Below are 27,329 nucleotides of genomic sequence, written 5' to 3'. Positions count from 1 at the left end.
ACTAATGTTTTCTAACAAACCTCTGAGGCCTTCACAGAACAGCAGGATTTATCCTGAGATTCAAATACAATAATAGTGGGACTCTATTTGCGTGCTATGGTGATTTCTGATAAGAATTGGTGGCAGTGCTTTTTATTTAGCGGTATGAGAGGAAAGGTGGTTGAGTAAAAACTTATTTCCCACAGACTTTTTTTTATTTGCAATAAAAACTTGAAAACCACATGTTATTTTTTCCACTTCACAATTCTGCACTACTTAGTGTGGGTCTATCACATAATATGCAAATAAAATACATAAAAATACAGGTTTGTGGTAGTAAGGTGAAAACAGTTAAATGGTTTGCATGGTATTGCAAGCAGGTAATTATTTCTTTAATTAATTCAATAGAATTTGTTCATACATTTACAATATGTTTGAGCCTTTTTTTTGTTTGTTTTGTTTTAGTAAACTTGTTTTTGGTTCAAAACCTAATTTAGAGCTGCACAACAATTTGTTTCGATATGTCCAGTGTTTGCAAGCTGCACGACAAAGGTATCAACTCCCTAAAACATTATGCATCACCTGTACTGCCCTCACATCTCTCTCAATGCTCAAAATCCACCCGCTTCAACAAATGAGAACCCCTCCCCCCCACCCCAACACACATGACACACAGGACACACAGACACCCTTAAACAGCTGCGTCATTATAAAACTCTTTTGAACTTCACACTGGAAGTCAAATGCCACATGTGTCAGTGTAAGACAGATGTACTGCAGCTGCCTCCTGGCTCTGGTTTCCTCTACTCTGCATCCACCCACACACGCACACACACACAAACAAACCGGCCCTCATCACTGGCAACCTCAGCTCCATCACGCACAGACAACACCCGCACCTTTGAAGTCTCATCACAAAATCAGACGCACTAATAATCAGTTCACAAAAACAACTTGGTCTTGCCCTCAGTTGTCATTATTTCAAAAAGGGTATAACAACCCTAGAACAGATTTCTACCGTCAATTTCAGTTTTCCAAATATACATTTGAAATAACTTACTCATGTTTATCATCATATTGCAACATTTGGCTAGCCTGATCTGCATTGAATCATAAGAGTTTGGATTATTTTTGTTGTTGTATATGTTTTATACCTGGATGATATGTGAAAAAAGATTGTTGTATCTATTTTTTTTACAACCACATTTTTCGAAACAATACTCCTATAGTCTTACAAATTAACTTTCATATAAATAAAGGATATAGCTGTAAGTGTGAGCAACCTGTGAAAGCATGTTTAAGTTCAATGGCTTTGTTTTTACTCTTTTAAATTTCTAATTTAACCTTTGTATTATGTATATACAAAGTGTTTTAAGATAAAGTTCCGTATTAGTCAAAGTACCTAAGTCACATTTTCTTAAAAACTTTCTGAAAATCTTTCATATCAGTGTGGCTCACTAAAAATTCTCTCAAGGAAACTAGCTGATCCTGAAAAATAACAGAAGTGTTTTTGTTTGTTTGGAGAAATTACCCATATGTTTATGTTAATGTGCATACAGAATTCAGTGTGAAGACTAAGAACTGCCATGGGACTTGTTGCGGTTGAAAATGTTTCCGTGCTGGAACAAGAATTTAAGTTTTTATCCAACTTTAGCTAATTTAGCGGCAAAAATGCTAAATTTGCTAGCAGAAATAAGAATAAACTTAGCTTCTTCTCTCAACGGCAAGGGTCTTCAATCAAGTAAGTACATTTTCAACATTGACTAAAAGTGAATATTTATTTGTGTCTTTTAGCTATTGAAACATAACTTATGTGTATGTTTGTGTATTGCAAAATGTTTATTCAGACATATGGATTCCAATCTACCCAAGAGTATCTGTAGCTAATATATGTTGTAAATTTGAATGGTTACATTCCCTTTATTGAGTGCAGGTAACCCTTTTCACCATTTGGAGGCAGTGTAAAACTCCTCTCCACTTATCTAAATCACTTTCCACTGAGCAGAATAAGCATGGTTTAAATGCATTTGGGTGAAACATAAACAGCATTTTACCAATACTGTTTTTGTCTTGAAGCAGTTAGGAATGACACACTGGTACAGGTATGTCTTTCTCTGTTTTTCCTGATGTAGGGAATTGACCATTCTCATAAAATCACACTTCAAGAGGGAAACAAAAGCAGCCATTGAAAGGTTTCATATGTTCCTGACAAATAACAGAATTCGCTTTTTAAGATCACTTTCTTCTGTTTTTCATATTAATCTTTTTGATATATAATTATGAAGTTCAGTATATAAATTATTTTAGCCATATAATGAGCTTTACCAATATCTGGTATGTATCTGGGTTTTGTTTTTAATCAGATTTCATTCTTCAGCTCGAACTAACAATTATTTTCGAAACACGGTGTTGATGAGGCTGCTGGGGCTTTGACTCAGAGTGACAGCCAGCTGCAGCCCAGCCCCCACGCATATCCCATCACCATCTGTGCTGATTGTCAGCCTGTTGGCTCGTTTTTAAGACGTTCCAAAGAATCTGCAGCTTGCCGGCGTCTGGAAGCACTTCAGCAGACACACAAAAGCTTTGCGTTTCTAACCTGGACGGAAAAACAAGGGCACTCAGGAGATACTGCACAGGACTCATCGAAGGATGGAGTTATTCTCTTATTCTTGGCACATATGTTCAGTTCAAGTTAGAAATAACTGGACTCGTGACTGTAATGAAGTAAGCACCAGCTGCTGTATACATTCCTGATGGTTTGCAGTGATGAAGACAGACACAAACTGAAGGAGTAAAACAAGCAAAGCACAGATAAAATAAACAGTCCGGTCTATAGATTTAAATGTCATTGAGTTACTCAATAAGCCAAATGTTTGACATGAGGTAAACAGAGTGAAAAGGGTCTGTTTAACAAGAAGCTATGCTGACAGTGAAGAACATACAAATTATACCATTGTAGTGAGATTTAGTAAAACAATCAAACAAAAGGTTATCATACATATTTACAACAAAAGCTTGTTTCGTTTTGTGTTTATGAGCCGCTGCAGATTCGTGGGAAAAAAGAAAACAGCTCAAAACAAATACACAAGCTTTCAGACCTCAGCAGTGAAAGCATGTTTCTCCAACTTTGAAACCCAATTGTTCCCAAATGCGGGGAGGAATCTTTATACTTAGCATTCCAAAAAGATTTCTTCCCTCACTGCTCTGTTTATTATTCCTAATAATCAGTTTCTGTTTATACATAGAGATATATCTATATATAAAGATATAAATATATAGATATAACAGATTTAGATAAAGTAGGACAGATTTAATTTGCCTGGTCTTGATTGTTTCTTGGACAAACATTGTCATCGGCTGCTGGAGGGACAAACAATAATTGTCTCAATGCAAAATGTATTTAGTTGTTTTATGAACTGAAATTTGTGAATGCCACATTTTACTTTCACTGTGGTTGATTTTATACCTCTAACTTAATTTTGCTGACCTCTTTTTCTTCCCTGGTAATAATACAAAAATTTAAAACTATTTTCTGTACTTGTTGGTGGAAAACCCAAATCTCACCAAGGGAAAGAGACTTAGACATCTGACGGTAGTTTGCACAGGAAGCAGATGAACTAAAATTTTTCTAACACTCAACAGTAGTTATCACTTTTGCTTTGTACCTCCAGGAAGCTTTGTTCGATCTCATTAACTCGTTATTATTTTTGAAAACATTGTTTTAATATTTAGTTCTACAGATGAGCTTTGATAAATCATCATTCTACCTAATAATGCCAACGCTACTGAGGCATATATCAATAAATGGACAAGGCATCATTTTGGGTTAAAGAAAAATGGCCCCATTGGCCATTTAGGGAGAAATTACAGTTGCATGTAAAAAAAGTACCCAAACACAATGCCCTGTTAAATTATTCAAATGGCATGAAATTATTCATATTTTGTCACTTTACAACCAAAAATTTCAATGTCTTTTATGACGATAGACAGAAATAACCACTGCATCACTGTAAAGTGGAAGTAAAAATGATACATAGTTCAATAACCATGTAAAAAATAAAAATATCTGAAAAGCGTGGTGTGCATTTGCATTCAGCCCCCCTTTTTTACTCTGATATTTAAATAAGAATCCAGTGTAATCAACTGCCATCTGAAATCACCTAATTGGTAAAATAGATCCCCGTGTGCACAATTTATGAAAACAGCTGCTCTGTGAAGGCCTCAGAGGTTTGTAAGAGAACATTAGTGAACAAATTCCATCAGGAGGACCAAGGGACACGCCAGACAGGTCAGGGACAAAAGTTGTGAAGATGTTTTAAAGCAGGGTAAGGTTATAAAACAATATTGCAAGAATAAACAGTATATGTGGAAGAAAACACTTCCTTTTAGCCTAAATACAGCATTCCCACATTGAGATATGGTGGTGGCAACATCATGCTGTGGGGATGCTTTGCCTCAAGAGAATCAGGGAAGTTGGTCAGAGGTAATAGGATGATGGCTGGAGCTAAAAATAATCATGAAAGCAAACCTGTTAGAGGCTCCAACAGACTTGAGACTAGGTTGTAGGTTCACCTTCCATCAGGGCGACACAAAACATACAGCCTGAACTACCATGGAGTGTTTTTAGACAAAAGCATGTGTTAGATTGGCCCAGTCAAAGCACAGACAAAAATCCAATTTAGAATTTGTGGCAAGACCTGTTGTTCACAGAAGCTCAGCATCCCATCTGATTGATCTTGACCTGTTATGGAAAGAAGAATGGGAGGAAATTCTAGTCTCTAGATGTGGAAAGATAGGTAGAAACAGTTTTAAACAGTAATTCAGGGGGGTGAATACATATGCACAATTTTCTAATAAAAACCTTGAAAACCATGTATAATTTTCCTTCTGCTTCACAATTATGCACTAGGCCTACCTCATGTAAATCTGGCACATTAAATCTCAATGAAATACACTGAAGTTGTGACATGACAAAATCTGCATAAACGTTTAGGGCACAACCATCCAAACTACATGGCTGTTTAGATGGACAGATGTGCCAGTATACTTCAGAGAGTTGGTAGGGCTAAAAGTGGATAGCATTACTTTAGTGAGGAAGCAACCAAGAAAGCAATTTTATAACTGATGATTTTCTAGATCCTGCACCCCTCTTTTTGCTCACACTACCCAGTGCAGCTTTAACATTGCACAATCGCCTACAGGATTCTAAAGGAAAGATATGTTACACTACCACGGGTATTGTTTCTAAACTGCTCCAGTACTCTTGCAAACTCGTATGTCGTCTATTTTTGCCATTTCTATGCCTACCATTTTTAAGTAGCAGAGTGTGTGAAGCATTTCGTGCAGATAGCATAGCTGTCTTCCACTGGTTTTGGGCGGCACAGTTAAGTACTAAAAATATTTACGACACAAACATCTGTTTGTTGGGGGCAAAAAGCCAATGCATCTGAAATGATCCGTGCAGTGCAAGGGGAATTCATAGAGTTAATTTTATGTTGACAAATTAGACTCCTTGGACATGTGTGCTGTTCAGCTACAATTGCCTGTTTACACTGATTTAGTTATTTTGATTGTTCAGTGTTTTTATCAGGCAACACTTGGGACTCAAAGCCCATTGCCACTGATCTCTCTGCTGCTGCAGCATGTAGACAGGGGGTGTAACTTTAATTGGACTTGCCTGGGATTTGGAACATGTGGACTGAACAAATCAAAACAGCAGACTGAACATACATGGGGGAAAGTGGTAACATACACATACATGCTCTTACAATGGTGAGCCTGTCATCTCTTCAAAAATATATTCTTATTCTTACTTAGTGAATTCCCAGTCATTTCAAGGTAAAAAAAAAAAAACACGTAAAAGCAAGTAATATGTCAGACATAGGGAGGAAAAAGTGCAAATATTTTGGCGCCGCTTTGTTGCTTTTCTTTTCTTTTTTTCTTTCTTCTTTTTTTCAATTCAGAAACTTATTTATTTTTCAGCTCCGTCTTTAGTTCCCATCAGGAAGCGTACAGATGCTTTGCCTCTGTCCCCTTTGCTCTCGTTTCAGCCTGTTCCCTTCCTCTTCACCCCAGACGGCCGACTGGAACAGACACAGTGACAAGACGTTGGAGAAGTTGCAGATATCAGGGTGAGGATACATTTTTTTACACACAGCTTTTGGAGGAGATGACGTGACATGCTTGAAGCAAACATATGTTCGCTTTGAATGAGACACACATACAGGGGTTGGACAATGAAACTGAAACACCTGGTTTTAGACCACAATAATTTATTAGTATGGTGTAGGGCCTCCTTTTGCGGCCAATACAGCATCAATTCGTCTTGGGAATGACATCTACAAGTTCTGCACAGTGGTCAGAGGGATTTTAAGCCATTCTTCTTGCAGGATAGTGGCCAGGTCACTACGTGATACTGGTGGAGGAAAACGTTTCCTGACTCGCTCCTCCAAAACACCCCAAAGTGGCTCAATAATATTTAGATCTGGTGACTGTGCAGGCCATGGGAGATGTTCAACTTCACTTTCATGTTCATCAAACCAATCTTTCACCAGTCTTGCTGTGTGTATTGGTGCATTGTCATCCTGATACACGGCACCGCCTTCAGGATACAATGTTTGAACCATTGGATGTACATGGTCCTCAAGAATGGTTCGGTAGTCCTTGGCAGTGACGCGCCCATCTAGCACAAGTATTGGGCCAAGGGAATGCCATGATATGGCAGCCGAAACCATCACTGATCCACCCCCATGCTTCACTCTGGGCATGCAACAGTCTGGGTGGTATGCTTCTTTGGGGCTTCTCCACACCGTAACTCTCTCGGATGTGGGGAAAACAGTAAAGGTGGACTCATCAGAGAACAATACATGTTTCACATTGTCCACAGCCCAAGATTTGTGCTCCTTGCACCATTGAAACCGACGTTTGGCATTGGCACGAGTGACCAAAGGTTTGGCTAGTGCAGCCCGGCCATGTATATTGACCCTGTGGAGCGTCCGACGGACAGTTCTGGTGGAAACAGGAGAGTTGAGGTGCACATTTAATTCTGCGGTGATTTGGGCAGCCGTGGTTTTATGTTTTTTGGATACAATCCGGGTTAGCACCCAAACATCCCTTTCAGACAGCTTCCTCTTGCGTCCACAGTTAATCCTGTTGGATGTGGTTCGTCCTTCTTGGTGGTATGCTGACATTACCCTGGATACCGTGGCTCTTGATACATCACAAAGACTTGCTGTCTTGGTCACAGATGCGCCAGCAAGACGTGCACCAACAATTTGTCCTCTTTTGAACTCTGGTATGTCACCCATAATGTTGTGTGCATTTCAATATTTTGAGCAAAACTGTGCTCGTACCCTGCTAATTGAACCTTCACACTCTGCTCTTACTGGTGCAATGTGCAATCAATGAAGACTGGCTACCAGGCTGGTCCAATTTAGCCATGAAACCTCCCACACTAAAATGACAAGTGTTTCAGTTTCATTGTCCAACCCCTGTAGGTGAAATGTGTGTTTTATCGAATCAGTCAATCATGCAGCTCCTCCCAAAACCCATCATTATTCCGAAATGTAACACTCCCATATTTTAATTTCAATAGATTTTTTTCAATTTAGAACCAAAACTAAAAACCCTGTTTAAATTTTTTTTTTTTAAATCACATTAACAGAAGGTGAGAGGAACTTCAGAACATCAACACACTGTTTTTATATGCAGGGCCTTCAAGAAGTATTTATACACTTCTACTGTTTTAGTTTGTTGCATAAAACCCAGAACTTCACCATGTCCTTTTGGATTTTACTGTGATAGAACAACACAAAATAGTGCATAATTGTAAAGAGAAAGAAAGGGGTAAGTAGTCTTTCAGACAGTTTACAAATAAAAACCTAAAAAGTGTGTTGTGCTTTAGCATTTAGCCTCAATGAGTCAATACTTTGTAGAACCACCTTTACCTACAATAGCTGCATATCTTCTTGGGTATGTCTCTACCAGCTTTACACATCTAAAGAATTAAACTTTTACCCGTTCTTCTTTGCAAACGTGCAGTCTAATTAGAGGGAGAGCATCTTTGAACACTGATTTTTAACTTTACAGATTTTATATGGATTTAGGTCTAGACTTTCACTAGGCCATTCTGACACGATTATGCTTTCATCTAAGCCATTTCATTGTGGCTTTGACTGCATATTTAGAGTTTTTGTCCTGCTGGAATGTGAACCTCCACCCCAGTCCCAGGTCTTTAGCAGCTTCTTTTCCCTACATTTAGCTCCCTTCAACTCTGACCAGTTTCCCAGGCCCTGCTAAAGAAAAACATTCCCACTGCATGATGATGACATCTCCATGTTACACGGTGGGGATGGTGTGTTCAGAGGGATAAGCAGTGTCTGCTTTCCTCCATATATAGCAATTTGCATGAAAACGTTTCGTTTTGGTCTCATATGACCAGAACCCCTTATTCTACTTGCTGTGCCCTGTACATGGCTTACAGCATCTTTAAATTGGACTTGTTATTGCCTTCTTTCCACATTGGCTTTCTTCTTGCCAATCCTCCATAAAGGCATCATTTGTGGAATGCAGGATTAATAGTTGCCCTGTCGATGGATTCTCCCACCTAAGGTGCAGATCTTTGCAGCTCCTCCAGAGTTACCAAGGACTTCTTAGCAGCTTTTCTGAATTCATTGCTGTGCTTGCCCAACCTGCCAATTTTGGAGAACAACTATGTGTTACTATTTATTGAGGCCTTTACAGAATAGGTGGATTTACACTGAGAATAAATTAAACACAAGTGTATGCAGATTGGACCGAATTTGAGATTAAAGGGGATTGGATTCAAATGCAAACCACACTTTTCAGGTTTTTATTTGTGAAAAAAGTAAAAACTTCAAGCCATAACATGGACACCATTCACTGTTATATGCTTGTTGATCCATGACATAAATTATCACATACATTTCAGTTTATGGTTGCAATGTAACCTAATGAGAACAAGTTAAAGGTTACTTTTGAAAGGCACTGTATGTGAACCACTCAATGTGCTCACATCACATATACTAAGTACTGTTTACGGAAGCCTATGTGGTCCTGGTCTGTTGTGTAATCATGCCAAAACTGCCCAGGATAGTGTCCTGCTCATTCATCAGTCAGAAATGTTGGGGGTGGGGCAGAATGAAAAAAAAGAGTGAAGGAAAGAAAGATGGAGAGGCTTGGGAAAAAAGAAGATGGGTAAGGATCACAGATTGCTTACAGATGGCTTGGCTGTAAAATGAAAGCAGGCGTTTCTCTGAACCCTGTTAGAGCTCTGATTGTGCATGAAAGGAGTGGCACAATTAAATTTCTACATTTCAATTTGAGTAGCCTGATGAATGACTATTCCCTTTTGTCAGTCCAACCTTATAGCCCACTTGAAGATGTGCTTTTGTGTGGGTGGATAGTGTTCAGAGCTTGTGGGGGTGGGGTCATGCAGGTGCACTCCCTGTCAGTGTTGGTAATGTAAGCAGTGAATTAGAAGTGCAGCTGATTTCATTCTCGAGGCTCCTCTGGAGTTATATGAAGTTTTTACTACTAGGTTTGCTGTTTAAACGTAAATGCAACACAACTCATCCCACACTCAATAAATCAGTGGTTACATTCCATGTGAGCAGATCCTGTAGTGGAAACAACAGTACAACCACTTCTAGAGGAGCATTTCAATCCAAGGCTTCAAATATTTTATTAGGTTTGTTGTTTCTGCTTTACATAAAATACCTTGCATCCACCAAAATCACAAACTATTTCCTCATAAAAACAAACACATTTCATAAAATAATGCTGATACTGAGACCAGACCCAAGAACTATTTTACTGGCACTTTTGGTACCAATTTTTCAACAATATGTTACACCACATTTTTGACTCACTGCTGCAGAAGCTCCTAAAAACAAACTCTTCAAGACATGACTTGCATAATATTAATTCAAAACTAGTTAATAGTTTCATAACTCTGCTAGTTTGACCACCTGGAGTCATTCTAATATTGCTCACTCTTTACATTAATGTTCCTCAAATTACAATGAAAGGGAAAGCATGGTGGATGCACAATATTTAATGATGCACAATATTTAATACACAGTAAGCCTACGTTTAGCCATAATGTCTTCATCAAACAGCATTTTACTCACAATAACATGATATTTTACCATAACAGACTATGATGGTATATACTGGTTTGTCATGCTGCCAGTTTCTCTGTAAAGCTGGACTTAGGTAAAAATGAATTTAGAAGTTACACTGTCTAAAGTGGCTTAATGTTAGAAGTTTACAGCCCTATGAAAAAGTATTTAATCCTTTACAGATTTCTTCTGTTTTTGTTTTTTAGGATTTTGTGTCAAGCTTAAATGTTTCAGATCACCAAATAAAATTTTAAATCAGACAAAAATAACCTTCCTTAGAACCTGGATGACTTGCTGTAACTGATGGAAGCATTTATTCTGTTCTGTACCAGAGTCCTCAAAGAAAATGTCCAGCCATTGGTTTGTGACACCAAGCGGGCTTGGGTTATACAGTAGGAGGATCCAAAGCACACCAGCCAGTCTCCTTCTTAATGTTAAAAAAAATACCCAATGATGGTTTTGGTGCTGTCTAGTTAAAGTCTAGAATTAGATCCAGTTAATGCTGTGGCATGATCTGAAGAAAGCCATTCATGCTATAAAACACCTAAATATCGCTCAATTAAAACAATTCTGCAAAGAAGAGTTGGCCAAAATTTCTCCCTATTGAAAATGCTGATTATCAGCTGTCACAAATGCTTGATGGCAAGGTTGTCAGCACCAGTTATTAGGTTTCGGGGGAAATTACTTTTTCTCTGACTGGTCCACAAATAAACTATGGTGATAAAACACATTCCAGATAATCTTTCCACAGGCTGTCAGAGCTTGGCAAACTGTATATAATATATATAATGTATATAATACCATGTCATCTACTGTTGAGAAAAACCTGATATTTTGTTCAATGCAATATATGAAATTACTGGAGAGATATGAGGATTGCTTAGTTACAAAATGTCTCAAATTCTACTGTAAGTTTTAATTTGCATTTTGCTATTTTATCAGTGGTAAAAATCCAATTTACAACCTTTTTACTTTGGCAACATGTATTTTACAATCAGAATCAGAAAAAAACTTTTAGCCAAGTAATGTTGCACATGTATGAGGAATTTGCTTTGGTAGTGAGGTGCTACACATAGACAAACATGCAGCTGAGATAAATAAATTTGGAAATATATAGGGGCTGCATGGTGGCGCAGTTGGTAGCACTGTTGCCTTGCAGCAAGAAGGTCCTGGGTTTGATTCCCGACCAGGGGTCTTTCTGCATGGAGTTTTCATGTTCTCCCCGTGCATGCGTGGGTTCTCACCGGGTACTCCGGCTTCCTCCCACAGTCCAAAGACATGCCTGTTAGGTTAATTGGTAGCTCTAAATTGCCCTTAGGTGTATGAATGAGTGTGTGCGTGGTTGTTTGTGTGTTGCCCTGCGATGGACTGGCGACCTGTCCAGGGTGTACCCCGCCTCTCGCCCATAGACTGCTGGAGATAGGCACCAGCTACCCTGTGACCCACTATGGAATAAGCAGTAGAAAATGACTGACTGATAGTTAAAAACAGAAACAAGTTGTGCAAAAGTAGAGCACTGTGACAAATATTAAAAATATACAATAACAACAATATAGAATTAAATGAAATATTATTTACATGTGCTGACATATTCTAACTATTTGTTATAAATATTTTTAAAACACAAATATTTCTGACACCCTTTTCCACTGAAGTCATGTTTTTCTTCTCTTTAGTTCAGATAAATGTCTGTTGTTCAGAGCTGAGTGATATTAGTGCCCAAGAATTGGCTATGCAATTACCAGGCTCCAGAGCGCTTAACGTTTCTCTCTCTCTTCTCTTCCCATTCACTGAGGATATTGTCTCTGCCATTAACAACACAAAGCTTCCTAGCCTCTCCCTGGACACCTAGGCCCCACTTCTGATAAAGACCTGAAAGCAGATCCTGTCTAGCAGTAAATCGTCTCGCCTCACCTGGGACCGACCAATAAAGACACTTGGCTTGAGAGCTGGGAATTGTGCAACATCAGTATATGGTGGCAACAACTAACTAAAGATTACAGCTAATAATAAGGGGATTTTTTCATCAACTTTATTTGAATTCAAGGAAATTACCTTAGGTAAGAAAACGCTTATCTTAATCAGAGTCCCCTCTGACAACCTCTGTTCCTATTTATCCTTTAGTGTGTCAAACTGTGACACAGAAGTTAAAGAACAAGTTGTGCAAGTTAATTCCTGCTGGCTCTAAAAGGACAAGACTCTGGCCTCTTTAACAGACTTGCAGCTCTGGTCCCAGATCTACTTAATAACACTGTTCTTACATTTCCACCTTACAGACAGAGCCAGAGAAAACACAAGACAGACTTAGACATACTGAAACCAACAACTTCAGAAAGTCCTAAATTTGTTCTGAGTCTACCCTGACAACCCACCCCAACCATCAAGGCCCCTGATCCTATATGTCTAAACCACAACACTTAGAAAGCACCAATTCATATAATTTAAAAAACAGGAAATATAAAATGGGTGCCCTTAATGCCAAATAAATACAACTGATTACATTCTAGAACTTAGAGGATGTTTTCCAGAACTTACCAGTTACTTTAGTCAAACTTTTTTGGAACCTTTTGCAAATTTTCCAGAGCTTACCAGGTACTTTCTGGAACTATCCATGAACTTTCATAGATTATACTGATTACTTCCCCGGAAGGTTACGGGAAAATGCATGGTAAGTTCCAGAAAGTAACAGTCAAGTTTAGGAAAGTAACCTCCATGTTCTGCAACAGTACCTAGTAAGATCTGCAAAAATACCTAATAAGGTCTGTAAAAGCCAGTAAGTTTAATGAAGGTTCCAGAAAAGTGCCTACCTGATATGTTCCAGAAAATAACCTCTAAGTTCTGTGAAAGTACCCGGAAAGACTGGGAAAGTACCTGGTAAGTGCCATAACGTTCCGCGAAGGCACCTAAAAGGTCCCAGAAAGTAACCACTGAATTCCAGGAATGTTCCTGGTAAGTTCTAGAAAGAAACCTCTAAGTTTTAGGAAAAACCAGCAAGTGCCATGAAAGTAGACTGCTATAGTTTCAAGCACCTCACACTTATTTACACATGGTATTCAGATTTTTCCTTTGCTGGTGCCAGAGTGTGAAGAGTGATGATGTTCATACAGATAATCTGTCTCAAATGATCACAACACTGAGGAAAACGCATGTACAACAAACTGTAAATATATATGCAACAAGATTGCCATGTCTCTCCAGAGCAGCGACAGGACATGACAAGATTTATGGCCCAGTAAAACCAGCTTGACTTAAAGAGATCCAGGCCATTAAAGGGCAGCAAAGCATACCTGAACACAATGGTTGTCTATCTTTGTCAACTTCGAGTGGAACCATATGTTCCAACTTCTTCCATGCAAGCTTTCCGTGTCTCCTTTACTTATTTCATAACTCACTCTCTCCACAGCCTTCACTACCTCAGTGTACCTGAGTGGTACCATAAGAGCCATATAAAGCTGTCAGGCCATTCACCTCCAGCTCCTAAACATGTAGGTGATAGATTCAGTGACTATAGCAAAAACAACCAGCCGAACCTCCTCCTCTGCTCCAGCACTGCTGGGGCTGTTTATTCTGGCATCTGTGGCTCACTCCTGAATATCCTGACGTTATGCCGGTTTAGAACCACTGTTCTCCATGCTATCCAGGCCAAAGCCAGGATAAACACATGACTTCAGTGTTTTGTGGCACTGAGCGGACCCAGTAGCCAGAGTCTGCAGCTCCAGTGGGAATAATAATCAGCATTTGAATTCCAGACAATCCTAATAGAATGAGTAATTGAGAGATGAAGAAGACATGAAAAGGGAAAGGTGGAAAATATCTGGCATAAAATAAATAAGAAAAAATCTTTGGTTCATAGACTTTTGTCAGTTCTTGGTTTTGAACTTCTCTGAATATTTCTCCTATCCAACTAAGTCAGCAACAGTTTAAGATGGAAACAGCAAACCTACTAAAGCATTAGTTTAGTTAACTAATCAATACCTGAACCTGTCTTTTTTATTTGCTAAATGCCAGATTAATGGGTAAGCTGTTACATTCAGCAGTCCAATTCTTTTCACTTTTTTTTTTACTTGAATTGCCTGTTAAACTGGATGACTTGGGTTAAACATTTTGGGTCTCCTTCCACAAATTTCTGACACTACATTGTTGGAGTTCTTGCCCATTTTTCCCAACAGAACTGGTGTAACTGAGTTGATCTTGTAAGAGCCTTACTCACATACATCTTTCAAGGTTGCCCAAAGCATTTACTTTGTTGATCTGAAGCAACTTTGCAACTAACTTGGCGGTATGCTTATGGTCATTGTACATTTAGAAGACCCATTTGCACACAGGCTTTAACTTTATGGTTCATGTCGGCATGTTGCTTCATTGTTTCCACATAGTTTTCTTTTCTCATGATGCCTTCTATTTTGTGAAGTGCACCAGTCCCTCCTGGAGCAAAACACCAGAACTTGATGCTGCCACCTTCCATCCTTGCAAGCTTCTTTCTTTTTTCTTCAAATGTAACAATTATTTACATTATGCTCAAACTCAATTCTTGTTTCATCACACTATAGGACATGTCTCCAGAGAGTATTTGCAATTGTTATCTAGATTAATATTTCCCTTCCTTTAGCAGTGTCTACTTCCTCGCTAGGTGGTCTGTCAGTCCATTCCAGTGCAGGACTCGTTTGAATGTGGATGGAGGCACTCTCTTGCATATAATTGTTGCATATAATGCTTTGGAAAAACATAACGTCTCAACTTCAGGCATCTTGAAGTTGTACCTACAGATGAACCAGACTTTCTCTTCTTTAAATATTGGCTCATTTTGATCTTAACTTTAGATTTTTATGATTTCACATAAGTGACCAGTGTGTTTGAGGTGGTCCTTTAAAATGTATCCATGGTGTGTTCACATTTACCTCAGAAACGTACAAAGCTTGTGAAAGCCATGGCATCATCATCATCATCTGTGTTTTTTCTAAACTGATTAAAAGCACAGTAATCTTAGTGTATGTAACTTTCTGAATTTGGGAAAAGTATTCAAAATTTTGTAGCAAACAGTTTCGACATGTACCTAAATGACAGTGATCAGAGAACTGGGAGAACAAAGAATACATTTGATCATTTACCAGTCTACCTATGTATTAAGGGTTCACTGCAGTTCCATGATGAATATTCTTGCAGTTATAGTGGATTGATGGTTAAGTCACGGTTAAGATTTGAACATACGCAGTGCACTGTATAAATGTGCTTATAGCATTAAGCAATGTTAGTTAGAGCATATTAGTTTGCTTACTGAACTGTTTTGTCCCTTGCCTTGTCCCTTGGCTGCCACTTGTCATTGAGCTCCCTGCAAAAAGAGAAAAATGGCAGGAGTCAAACCTAATGGACACATGTTTTTATGATTTTTGTGATAGTGAGCATTTTAGCTATCTGTGTATCTGCCTGTCAGACAGAACATACAAGACCCTCCACAGTAATTGCACACCTGATAAAAATGTGTTAATGGACAGAAAATAAAATCTAGTTTACTTGCAGTAGCATGTTCTGACCCTGGAAATGTAGAACATCCCAACCTTATTTTTGATAGAATAAAAATGAAATATCCAACCTTGAGAAAAAATTGTTTTTTCAACAAATTCACCAGCTCCACACTTATTGACAGTGGCCTTCCCTTTATCAAAAGGCATACCCTTTTAAAAACAGCACTTTGGTATGAAAAAGAGTAAAAGCCATAACATCATTAACAATTGCTGCATAATATAACTTTGTTCTGTACTATTCCAAACAATACATAATCGTGAAATGATTGACTTTGTTGGTATGGAACTGGTCAGACTAACTGCCACACCTAACAATACCTGTGAGTTATTTTTCAGTTGGTCAGAGTATATTCTTGTTTCCCCTGGTATTAATATGACCTGACACAAAGGTCAATTTCTCTTTTCCACTGTTCAGAATTAGAAAGACAAGAGGGTATGCCATTTAAGCAAAGCAGATCTGAATGACTCTTGGTTATATGCCATCTACAGTCATATTCAGTAAATTGAAATATTATTTAAAAGCTCTTTTAAAAGCTCACTAACTCAGTCCACTAAAGTGAAACACATTATATATATTAATTACATCCAGGCTAATTTTTTCAAGCCTTTTTTCTGTCAATTACGATGATTCTCTGTGTACAGCTAATGAAAACATGACTCTGTGACTCTGCCACACTCAACCAACAAGCGAGAGCTGCATAATCACTACTGCCATATGAGGAGTTACCCTTTCATCATCTATGCCCCAGTTTTGGACTCAGCGGTGGCAATGGTCATAGAAAACCACCAAGGGTAAATAGAGGTTTAGAGAGAATAAGTTTCAGGGGAAAAAAACAATCTGGGTTTCATATTCAAGACTTGCTTTCTTTTTCTCTGCCAAAGGCTCTAGGAACATTGTTCAAGTGCACAGCCGTATGGACTCTTTACAATTCCAGAACATTTACAAACAAATCTGGTGGACTGTGCCAAAAAACTGAAAATAGTTCATCACTAGGTCTCTAATGATCCAATTCAACCCTGAAATGCTTTACAAACAAAATCAACCTTCGACCCAAATCTTGGTAAAAACCAGCAGGGTAAAGTGAAGGCAAGAACACATCAGAGAGGGCACCAAACTCTGGGTAACAGAGAAAGATGAACAGAAATGATCAAAGATCTTTCTCCTCATATGCTTCAGTCTTGTCAGATATTACATGTGAAGACAAAGTAAACTACGATTGGCAAAGTGGTACAACCAAAGAGTTTGCAACCACTGATTAAAAAACCTATTTCTTAGCATTATTTTTTTCTCCACTAAATAAAAATCCTCAAATTACAGTTTGACTGGAATGAAATATATTTTTTTATAAAACACTCTATAAATCTATACCAGTAAGATACATATTCATATGGAGGACTATAAGATTTAACAAACTTATTTTTACAAAAAATAACAACCCCAAACCATTCTTCCTCAGAGAACTTCTTCCGCTCTTACCGTCTTTGCTGACACCGAGGCAGCCTTTCAGCTCCTGCAGTGAAATAGCCTTGTCCTTGTTCAGATCACAGTAGTCGGTGAACTTGCGGGCACATTTCTTAGGTTTAGCTTTCTTCTTCAGGTACCTCTTGAAAGGTTTGAGTTCCTTCTTGTTGATGTCATTGCTGCCGTTGTTATCCAGCTGGGCAAAGTACCAATTCACCACTCTTTCCTCCAGAGTGTGATTAGGATCAGGTTCAACAAACCTAGTGAGGGTTAGAGGAAGATGTATGGCATAAACTTACACTTGAAATACAGAATATGAGGCAAAATTAGATGTACTCCTCAAAACATCAGTGTAGGACAAGTATATAATGTAACAATTCATGTGTAGAATTAAAAGGTGTTGCAGAAATGTATTTCTCTTTCAGATTTATTTGCTTCTGCTTTTCTGACAAACTTATAGTACATTTGTCAAAGCATCAAATACATTTTGACTTTAGACAAAGATACCCAACAAATACAAAATGAAGTTTTTAAATTATCGTTTTCTTTAATAAGGAAGACAGCAAGCCAAACCAATCTGGTGGTAGTCACCACCTTTGTTCAATTATGAATTAACCATGTAACAACATGTTTCGAAATGCTCTTATAGATTTTACTTGCATGATTACCACTACACCTGTATAGAGTGCCATGCGAAAGTATTCGGCCCCCTTGAACTTTTCAACCTCTTGCCACATTTCAGGCTTCAAACATAAAGATATAAAATTCTAATGTTTTTGTGAAGAATCAACAACAAGTGGGACACAATCGTGAAGTGGAATGAAATTTATTGGATGTGTTAAACATTTTTAACAAATAAAAAACTGAAAAGTGGGGCGTGCAATATTATTCAGCCCCTTTACTTTCAGTGCAGCAAACTCACTCCAGAGGTTCAGTGAGGATCTCTGAATGATCCATTGTTGTCCCAAATGACTGATGATGATAAGTAGAATCAACCTGTGTGTGATCAAGTCTCCGTATAAATGCACCTGCTCTGTGATAGTCTCAGGGTTCTGTTCAAAGCGCAGAGAACATCATGAAGACCAAGGAACACACCAGGCTGGTCCGAGATACTGTTGTGGAGAAGTTTAAAGCCAGATTTGGATACAAAAAGATTTCCCAAGTTTTAAACATCCCGAGGAGCACTGTACAAGCAATCATATTGAAATAGAAGGAGTATCAGACCACTGCAAATCTACCAAGACCCGGCCGTCCCTCTAAACTTTCATCTCGAACAAGGAGAAGACTGATCAGAGATGCAGCCAAGAGGCCCATGATCACTCTGGATGAACTGCGGAGATCTACAGCTGAGGTGGGAGAGTCTGTCCATAGGACAACAATCAGTCGTACACTGTACAAATCTGGCCTTTATGGAAGAGTGGCAAGAAGAAAGCCATTTCTCAAAGATATCCATAAAAAGTCTTGTTTAAAGTTTGCCATAAGCCACCTGGGAGACACACCAAACATGTGGAAGAAGATGCTCTGGTCAGATGAAACCAAAATCGAACTGTTTGGCCACAACGCAAAACGATATGTTTGGTGTAAAAGCAACACAGCTCATCACCTTGAACACACCATCCTCACTGTCAAACATGGTGGTGGCAGCATCATGGTTTGGGCCTGCTTTTCATCAGCAGGGACAGAGAAGATGGTCAAAATTGATGGGAAGATGGATGGGGCCAAATACAGGACCATTCTGGAAGAAAACCTGTTGGAGTCTGCAAGAGACCTGAGACTGGGACGGAGATTTATCTTCCAACAAGACAATGATCTAAAACATAAAGCCAAATCTACAATGGAATGGTTCACAAATAAATGTATCCAGGTGTTGGAATGGCCAAGTCAAAGTCCAGACCTGAATCCAATCGAGAATATGTGGAAAGAGCTGAAGACTGCTGTTCACGAACGCTCTCCATCCAACCTCACTGAGCTTGAGCTGTTTTGCAAGAAAGAATGGGCAAGAATTTCAGTCTCTCGATGTGCAAAACTGATAGAGACAAACCCCAAGCGACTTGCAGCTGTAATTGCAGCAAAGGGTGGCGCTACAAAGTATTAACGCAAGGGGGCCGAATAATATTGCACGCCCCACTTTTCAGTTTTTTATTTGTTAAAAACGTTTGACACATCCAATAAATTTCATTCCATTTCACAACTGTGTCCCACTTGTTGATTCTTCACAAACAATTAGAATTTTATTTATTTATGTTTGAAGCCTGAAATGTGGCAAGTGGTTGACCAGTTCAAGGGGGGCGAGTACTTTCGCAAGGGACTGTACATAGGTGAAAAGCAATTTAGACAAATACTTGTGATTGAGACAATTTAGCTTTAAAAAAACAAGAAGAGACTCTTAAAATCAGCCCTAAAAAACACAGAAAGCCAAGATGTGCAGCTGCGTTGTAATAATTGCTAAGATGAAAGGTGCTTTTTTTGGACGACATTTTTTCAGGCACTTGTTTAAACCTAGAGCGATAGTAAAAACAATCCCTGTTGTACATAAAAAAGTTTGACACATCCAATAAATTTCATTCCACTTCACGATTGTGTCCCACTTGTTGATTCTTCACAAAAAATTAGAATTTTATATCTTTATGTTTGAAGCCTGAAATGTGGCAAGAGGTTGAAAAGTTCCAGGGGGCCGAGTACTTTCGCAAGGCACTGTATATAAGAAATCACTTAGACAGAACCTGTCTAACAACAGGAGGTAAGCTGAAAGATCTTAAAAGGCTAGACATTCTGACCCAATCAAAAGAAATTCAAGAAAAGATAACAAACAAAGTTGCTGACATCTATCATTCTGGAAAGGGTTACAGTCATTTTTTTAACCCTACAGATAACCACAGTGAGAGCTATTATTCAGAAATGGAGAAAACATGAAACAGTGGTGAACCAGGAGTAATTGACTTGCCAAAATCTCACAGTTTCTTAGTTTAAAGGCATGGAACAGACCACCCGGTAACAGGTAGAACCGGAAATGGTAAGGATTGAACCAACAATGAGAACAGAAAAAAGATTGTGTAACCAGATAGATCAAAGGCTTGCTCAAGAGACTGTCCCTTTGAGCATAACTGTAAAAGTTATTGTCAATGACTATGCTTCCTGTTACATGGGGTTTTTGATTGCAAGAGTAAAACAAATCTTAAAAGACATCCTGATCTTATTCATTATTTTCTTTTATATTTCTTTTCTAACAGAGTCTTATTTCAGAGCATTTTAGAAAAAGAACATTATATCAACAGTAAAATAAGGTGGTGGAAGTGTCATGATCTGGGGCTTCTTCTGTGCTTCAGGACCTAGATTACTTGTTGCAATTCAAAGATCCATGAAATTTAGAAGGTATGAAAGTTTTGGAGTGGCCTGGTCAAATTTCAGAATTAAAATTAAATTGGAATGCAGTGGCATTACTTTATACAGGAAGCATATGCTCAAATGACTCAATTCTGCAAATAAGAATGGACCATTATTCCTTAACAGCGATGTAGAAAAATCACTGACATTCCAAAAACTGTTATATGTCAAAAGCAAGATGGCAGTTGTTGCTGCCAGGTTGGTTTATCTTATTTACCTTAAGATATGAAATCATCTTTTATATTAACTCTTGTTACATTTGCCTAATATTAACATTTTGATCATTGGAAATATCTAATTGTGACAAAAAAGGGATCATTTTTGTAAAGGTTAGGTTATGTAGTTTAACAATTTTAAATCAATTATCTAGATAGTATTACACAACTGTGGGGTAATCAACTCTACAAGTGTTTGCAAATATCATGCAATAAATCTGTGACTAAGATATTTAAACGATTAGCTGGCAGTTCAGCTGTCACCTATGTCGAATCAGTTATGAAATATCTTCATGTTGCTCTTTATTTCGTCTTACCTCCCGCCACCAGATGGGGCTGGTGAGTTTATGGCTTGCACCATGTCGGTTGTGAGAGCATCTAACAAGCTTGTAATGAATTCCCCCTTCTTCCCATCCGGGCAGCCTGGTACAAATCAAAGACAAACAAATACACTAAAATTACCTTCCACCACTAATTTGGGTCATTATGGCACAGCAAAGTCAAAGCACCTCCAAAGCCTCCACACCACTGAATCAGCAGGACGGATCTCTAAATCGAGATCGTCTGTTAGTTGCTGAAGGTGAGGGTAGAGGTCTTATCCAGAGCTTAAGGTAAATAAACAATCACATGTTTAATGCCGGTGACAGTCTGGTTGTTTCTGAGACTTTTCGTAAGAGAAACAGCCGAGGCGGAAGCTTTGTTGAGCAGTGAAGACCTGTTAACTTTTATGACATAATTATGAACACCTCGGGTAGCTCCTTTTAATTGCCCAGGTGTATGGCTTTAACAGCATGCTTAACTAGTGCAGATTTTTCCCTCCTAATTGTGTCTCTTGTAGGGTAACTTCAAACATTAGTAACACAATAAACTAATGTGCTTTTTTTAGGGTTTTTTCAGACTTATCTGTCTTGCTAATAAGCAGTTTGAAGTCCATCCTTTTCTAAATGTGTGGTCGTTGTTGTTATTGATGCTGATTCTTATCTTTTTTGTCCTGTTGTTCTAGCTCAGGGTGTCCACCCTTCAGGTGATTCCAATTAGCATTTTGTACAACAGCACAAGCTTAAAGAGGCACTGCCTTGCTGTGCCTTAATCCAAGTGTAAAATTAGGGTGTTATGAAGCATAAACCGTTATATGCTGTTTAAGTAGCAATGCGTTGAGGACTTTGCTACATACGCTGTTGTAGGACTTCTGGCAGAATCCATTTATTGTGATTGTATGTGATAAACCAGCACTAAATTATGCATGATTGTGAAACAGAAGGAAAATTATATACGTTTTTAGACTTTTAGTGGCCTCGGGTCAACATTTGTAAAACCTCCTTTCCCGCAAGTCCATTGTGGTGTGTATCTTTCAGCTTGACCCATCAAGATTGAACATTTTCTCATATTTCTTTGCAAAATAATTCTAGCTCTTTCAGACTGAATGGAGAACAACTGTAAATAGCAGTTTTCATGTTTTGAAAACAGATGAAATTGCTTTTAAGTCTGGTCTATGACTGGGCCACTCTCACACAAATATGCTTTATTCATGAATATGACCCCTGTAAACACATTGCACACACTCTTAATGATACAAATACTGGGACGTGCACTTGTCATATCTCCTATCTTGTGTTGCCAATTTTTGGTGATAAATTCTATCTATGACTTTCTGCACATAAATATTCTGCACACCTGCATGTACCTATAGTGTGCATTCAACTTGGGGTTATAACACTTTTTCTTCCAGGATTGCTTTGTATTTACCTTCATTGGTCTTCTAATCAATTCTGACCAACTTTCCTGACCCTCCTACAGAAAAGCACCCCCACATCATAACACTGCCCCGTGCTTATGGACGGGATGTTGAGTTCAGGGTGGTGTGCGGTTTTATGATTTAACAGTAAAATCAAACATAGGGTCTTGCTCATAGGCCAAAAGGTTAAATTTTGATTTCTTCTGACCATCATCATGGCTATGTCTTGGTAGGTTTGAAGCTGTGCCATACTATTTCTATTTTCAGATGATGGATGGAACAGAGCTCTAAGAGATGTTCAAAGCTTGGGATGTTGCTTTGAAAATTAACTTTGCTTTAAATTTCACAGATTGTTTCTAGCAAAACTCTAAGGTCACAAGTGAACTTCAAAGGTTGGCACTACTTTCTGTCAGTTTGACTCATAAAATACATTGACGTTTGTGGCTGTAAATTAAAATCAAAAAAAGGTTTGAGCAGTTAGAATACTATGCAAAGCATTGTATTTAGTTTTGTTGTGGTGGTTCAGAACATCCTTCTACAGTACATAAAAATATCCTCAACAACCACAGCCGCCCCCTTCGCCCTGAAGCCCCTATCAACGCAACCCCACAACACTCGCACCTTACATAAAACTTGCCACACATCTGCTGCACAGTCAGGAGTATGCAGGACTCTGTAAACTCACCAGATGGGGATTTAAATATGACATAAATAGCATGGAAATAGTGGGGAAACAAAGTTAACAGCAAAAATGACAGCGGAGTAAGTAACAATTTCCCATGTTTGCTCCCCAGAAATCCCACTTTTCCTTATAGATGACTTATCTGCAAAATTTCAAGTCAGCCATCAACAGACTTCTGCCACACTGTTATGTGGTAATGATACATGAAGCTTAAACATCACGCATAACATCACGCATAACAGTGACTAACATCATATCCAAGCCAAAAAAATTCTTGTAAGTGCTCCACGTTAAATGCTTTCATTTAGGATGAGGTAGGTTTTTTTGTGAAAAAAAAAAAAAACTAAAGCCAGTAAATAAACCATAGGGAAAATATTTTCAATATTTTATCAACAATTTATCAATACCTGACAATGCACAAATATTCATACAACTTTAACTATTTCACCATTTGTCTTGTGACAACCACATGTTCCAACATGTTTTATTAGGATGAAAATAGATGGAGTTGAGAATAGTGAATTGCTTTTTAACCCAGAAGTATCTAAAAAGTGTGGCGTGCTCTTGTATCCAGGCCCCATTACTCTACTATTGCTAAAAAAAATCCAGTGCAAACAATTGCTTTCAGAAGTCCCCTAATTATGAATCGTTGTTCTGTGTGCAATTTAATCTTAGCATAAATCCAGATTTTCTGTGAAGGCCTAAGAGGTTTCTTAGACAACATCAGAGAACAAGGACCATTATGAAGACCAAGGAGCACACCAGAAAGGTCAGTGATAAAGTTGTGGAGGAGTTAATAGAGCAATATCCAAAGCCTTTAGCATGTCACTGAGCTCTGTTTAATCCATCAACATAAAATGAAACAGCCTGGTACAATTCTCAACTGACAGGCCAGGCAAGGAGAGCAATACTCAGAAAAGCAGACATGAGGCCCATGGCAGTGTAGGAGGAGCTACAGACATCCACACCTCAAGTGGGATAACCAATAGAGCAACTATTAGCCGTGCACTAAACAAATCTGGCTTCTATGGAAGTGACGTAGGCTATTGTTTAAAGAAGGCCATAAGAAGTCCCATTTTAGAAACTACACAAGCCATCTGGGTGGCATTGCAAACATGCAGATGACAGAGCTCTGGTCAGTTAAGACTATTTGGGTGGGGGAACCAATTTCACTAAGTTTGGAGTGGCAGCCCCTAGCTTTAAACCCTAACCACTATGAAACAATAGGAAATTAATGCTGCTTTGGTCTGATTTCACTGTTTTCAGGGAACATAATCTACATAAACTGCAAATTACAGTAGAAATGCACACAGAAAACAGCCAAGGTAGATAAAATGGTTTCAGGATATTCTGGAGAACAAAATGTTCTGAAACCCACAGTTAAAACGAATGGGGATTGAATACATTTGCAAAGCACTGTGTGTCAGTATAAAATCTGACTTCATTAGTTCGTCCCCAGATATGGTCTGAAACTTCAGGAAATAAAGTTCCTCCAATATTGAGCTCAAAGCAAATAAACGTGGCGTGTAAGAGGAAGGGAACCTTGTAGGGGCCTGTCGTGGAACGGGTCCTCCACGTCTGCGGTGTGAGACCGTGCATCTTCGTCACACTCCGGTGTCTTGTATCTTTTACAAAGAGACAAATACGTAAATATGTGAGACATGCTGAAGAAGAGAATAGGGAGCATTCATGTGACAGATTTACACAGTCACAGTAAAGAAGAGTGATTAAACATGACCTGGACCTCAACAACCCATAGATCTTATTACTGAAGGTGAAACAATTTTCCTGTCATCATGGTGAACACATGCAGTCTCACAGATTCATTTTACAGCACTTATTTCTATGCTCATAAATTCAAGTTTTAAAATGCCCATTAGGACTAACTGACAAAGATTAACCTTGCCTTTCATTAAATCTTAAAAAAATAAATAAACTCTGGAGCCTTTTTTGAAGAACAGTAATAAATTGGCTTTAAGTGTGGTATGACTCGTTTTTTCCTGGCAGTCTTTTCAGTGCTTCTTGAACACAATGAGAAGTGGAGCATGTGTGCCTCTCTCGGCTTTTCAAATCAGCAGCGAGTTTTGATATCGGTTTTCTTACAGTCTGCACAGCCCATGACCAGAAGCTGGACAGTGATGCCTGGACAGCACAAAACGGAAAGAAACAAAGGGCAAAGTCCTTCAAGGTATAGAAACAATTGACTCAAGATTTTTTTTTTCTTTTCATTTTCTTGAAATGAAAATAGGAATTCAGTTTGGTTAGTCTAGCTAGGACACATTGAGATTCATTTTACGCTTAAGATTCTATTTTTATTTCATATTGCTGTATAAAAAAGTACTGGTATCTGATGATTTTGCAACTTGGCACATTGTGTATTAAAACAGAAAACATTAACTTTTTACATAATTGTAAATTGGTTTTTATTTTATCCTCTAAAACATAAGCAATCTCTTATCTATCTCATACACTGTTACAGTTATCCAAACATCTATATGTCTTGTTTTCTGTTTGAGGGCCGATATCCATGTGCTCAATACAAACGGAACAAAATACTGCTTATGCAAACATTAGTTTAAGGCATCATTATTTATCATATTTCTGGTTTTAGGGATCCCCCTGACAAAGACCAACACAAACTATGAATATAAATCTCTGCCAATGGCTATAAGCCAAGTAAACAGCAGAGGCTGAGCTGAAAACACAAGGCCTTTCACAGACTGACTGTTTATAGCTAGCTAACCGATACTGACATCATTGCTTAAAAATTATTCACTTTGTTAAGTAAACGTGTAAGAGAGGCCCGGGTCTAAATGTTGGATGTTTTTTTGTCTTCTTTTATGACTTCTAGTGAGATTCAATGAAGAGATTCTTCACACATATGAAAAAGTTAATATGTGGGTCTAAACAGGAAGAAATTAAGCCTGTGGCTTGTGTCACCTCTATGTAGTATGTTCTTAGCTTTCAATGCACCTCCATTTTGTATAGTGCATGTGTGTTGGGATGAAGGATGAAGAAGTGTTGTGCAGGGTCTGGACAGGTTTTAAGAAATAACGCTCTGATGCTGTTTGTGTGGTTTATCCTTTTTGGACACGTGCTCAAGTAGACCGGTTGAGAAAACCAGGTTTACACCAACAAGAGTCATCTCTCTATTCTCCCCTCCTGTTGCTTAAAGCAAGAGAATATTACTAGTTGCTTACCAGTAATTATACAGTTATCATTGCAAATAAATATGTAAATTGACAAAAAACTAATGAAGACCAAACCAGCAACACTGTTCTTTTCAGTATCTTTTTTGCTAAAAGATCTTACAAGGTTGAAGTTCCAGGGATGGGCCGTCCTGTATCCACTAAAACACACCAGCAGTAACCAGTATACTGGTGGCACTGGACTGGTTTGTAAAGACCTCCAGACCCACAGTCTGGAATGATAATGGCCTCCCGAGAACTCTGCTGAGCCTCATTCAGGGCGTTCTGTCTCTCCTGGTCACAAGAGGGAACCTTTTCTGAAAAATGAGTTACAACAGAGATAGCAGAGAAAAATAGCAGAGGTTTGTCAATGATGCATGTCATAGCTACAAAAATGAAAAAAAAAAACATAACCTAACATTGTCATCATGTATGAAAAGATAATAGGAATGATTCTGATTGTTAATTCAGTGATGCTTTATTTATCTATCCATCTGTCTGTCCATCCATCCATTCATCCATCCATCCATTATGTATTCCTGCTTATCCTTGCAGGGTGGTGGGAAAGGGTTTGGGGGCTGTAGCCTATCAGGTTGCCAGTCTCTAAACGCTGAGCTGACTTCACAGTTGCATATTTTTTTGCTAATCTGATCTATCACAAACCAATAAAATATCACCACCATCTTCCTTAGTTTTTATTTGACCACCACCATTTATTCTTTGCTCGTATCGCACCAGTAAATAAACCATCTCACATCCATGCACTTAGCCATTGCCTATCAGCTCTTTTCTCATAGCAGTTGCAGTGTCTTGCAAGCTAACACACCCCTTTCATCATGTTACAACCCCAAACTTCAATATGTTATCGAGCTTTTAGGCAATTGAACCAACACAGGGTATCGCAGAATTGTGAAATGCAAGGCTATTGATACAAAAGCGTGATTTCCATTTGGATTAAACTATCTTTACTCTGACACTTCTAAATAGAATCAAGTGCTACGAATTGCTTGTTCATTAAAT

General features: G+C 38.4%; 1 protein-coding gene across 14 annotated transcripts in view; it reads right to left on the bottom strand.

The window, feature by feature from the left end:
* Positions 1–172: 172 nt before the first annotated feature.
* smoc1 (SPARC related modular calcium binding 1) overlaps positions 173–27,329 on the bottom strand; it is a 92,755-nt gene continuing 65,598 nt past the window's right edge. For 13 of the 14 annotated variants that reach the window (XM_047393060.1, XM_047393061.1, XM_047393064.1 and 10 more), the window contains 6 exons: positions 26,434–26,626; positions 24,664–24,746; positions 21,022–21,127; positions 17,121–17,365; positions 15,402–15,450; positions 173–6,062 (listed from right to left, as the gene is read on the bottom strand). In XM_047393060.1, coding sequence (XP_047249016.1) covers positions 6,026–6,062; positions 15,402–15,450; positions 17,121–17,365; positions 21,022–21,127; positions 24,664–24,746; positions 26,434–26,626 — 713 coding nt within the window. In that variant the 3' untranslated portion in view covers positions 173–6,025. Of the gene's footprint in view, positions 6,063–15,396; positions 15,451–17,120; positions 17,366–21,021; positions 21,128–24,663; positions 24,747–26,433; positions 26,627–27,329 lie in introns of all 14 variants that reach the window. The other variant, XM_047393062.1, reaches the window with a different exon arrangement.

The sequence above is a fragment of the Girardinichthys multiradiatus genome, chromosome 19 (assembly GCF_021462225.1).
Source record: "Girardinichthys multiradiatus isolate DD_20200921_A chromosome 19, DD_fGirMul_XY1, whole genome shotgun sequence".
NCBI classification, from domain to species: Eukaryota; Metazoa; Chordata; class Actinopteri; order Cyprinodontiformes; family Goodeidae; genus Girardinichthys; species Girardinichthys multiradiatus.
This window is presented reverse-complemented; position numbering and strand designations above follow the sequence as displayed.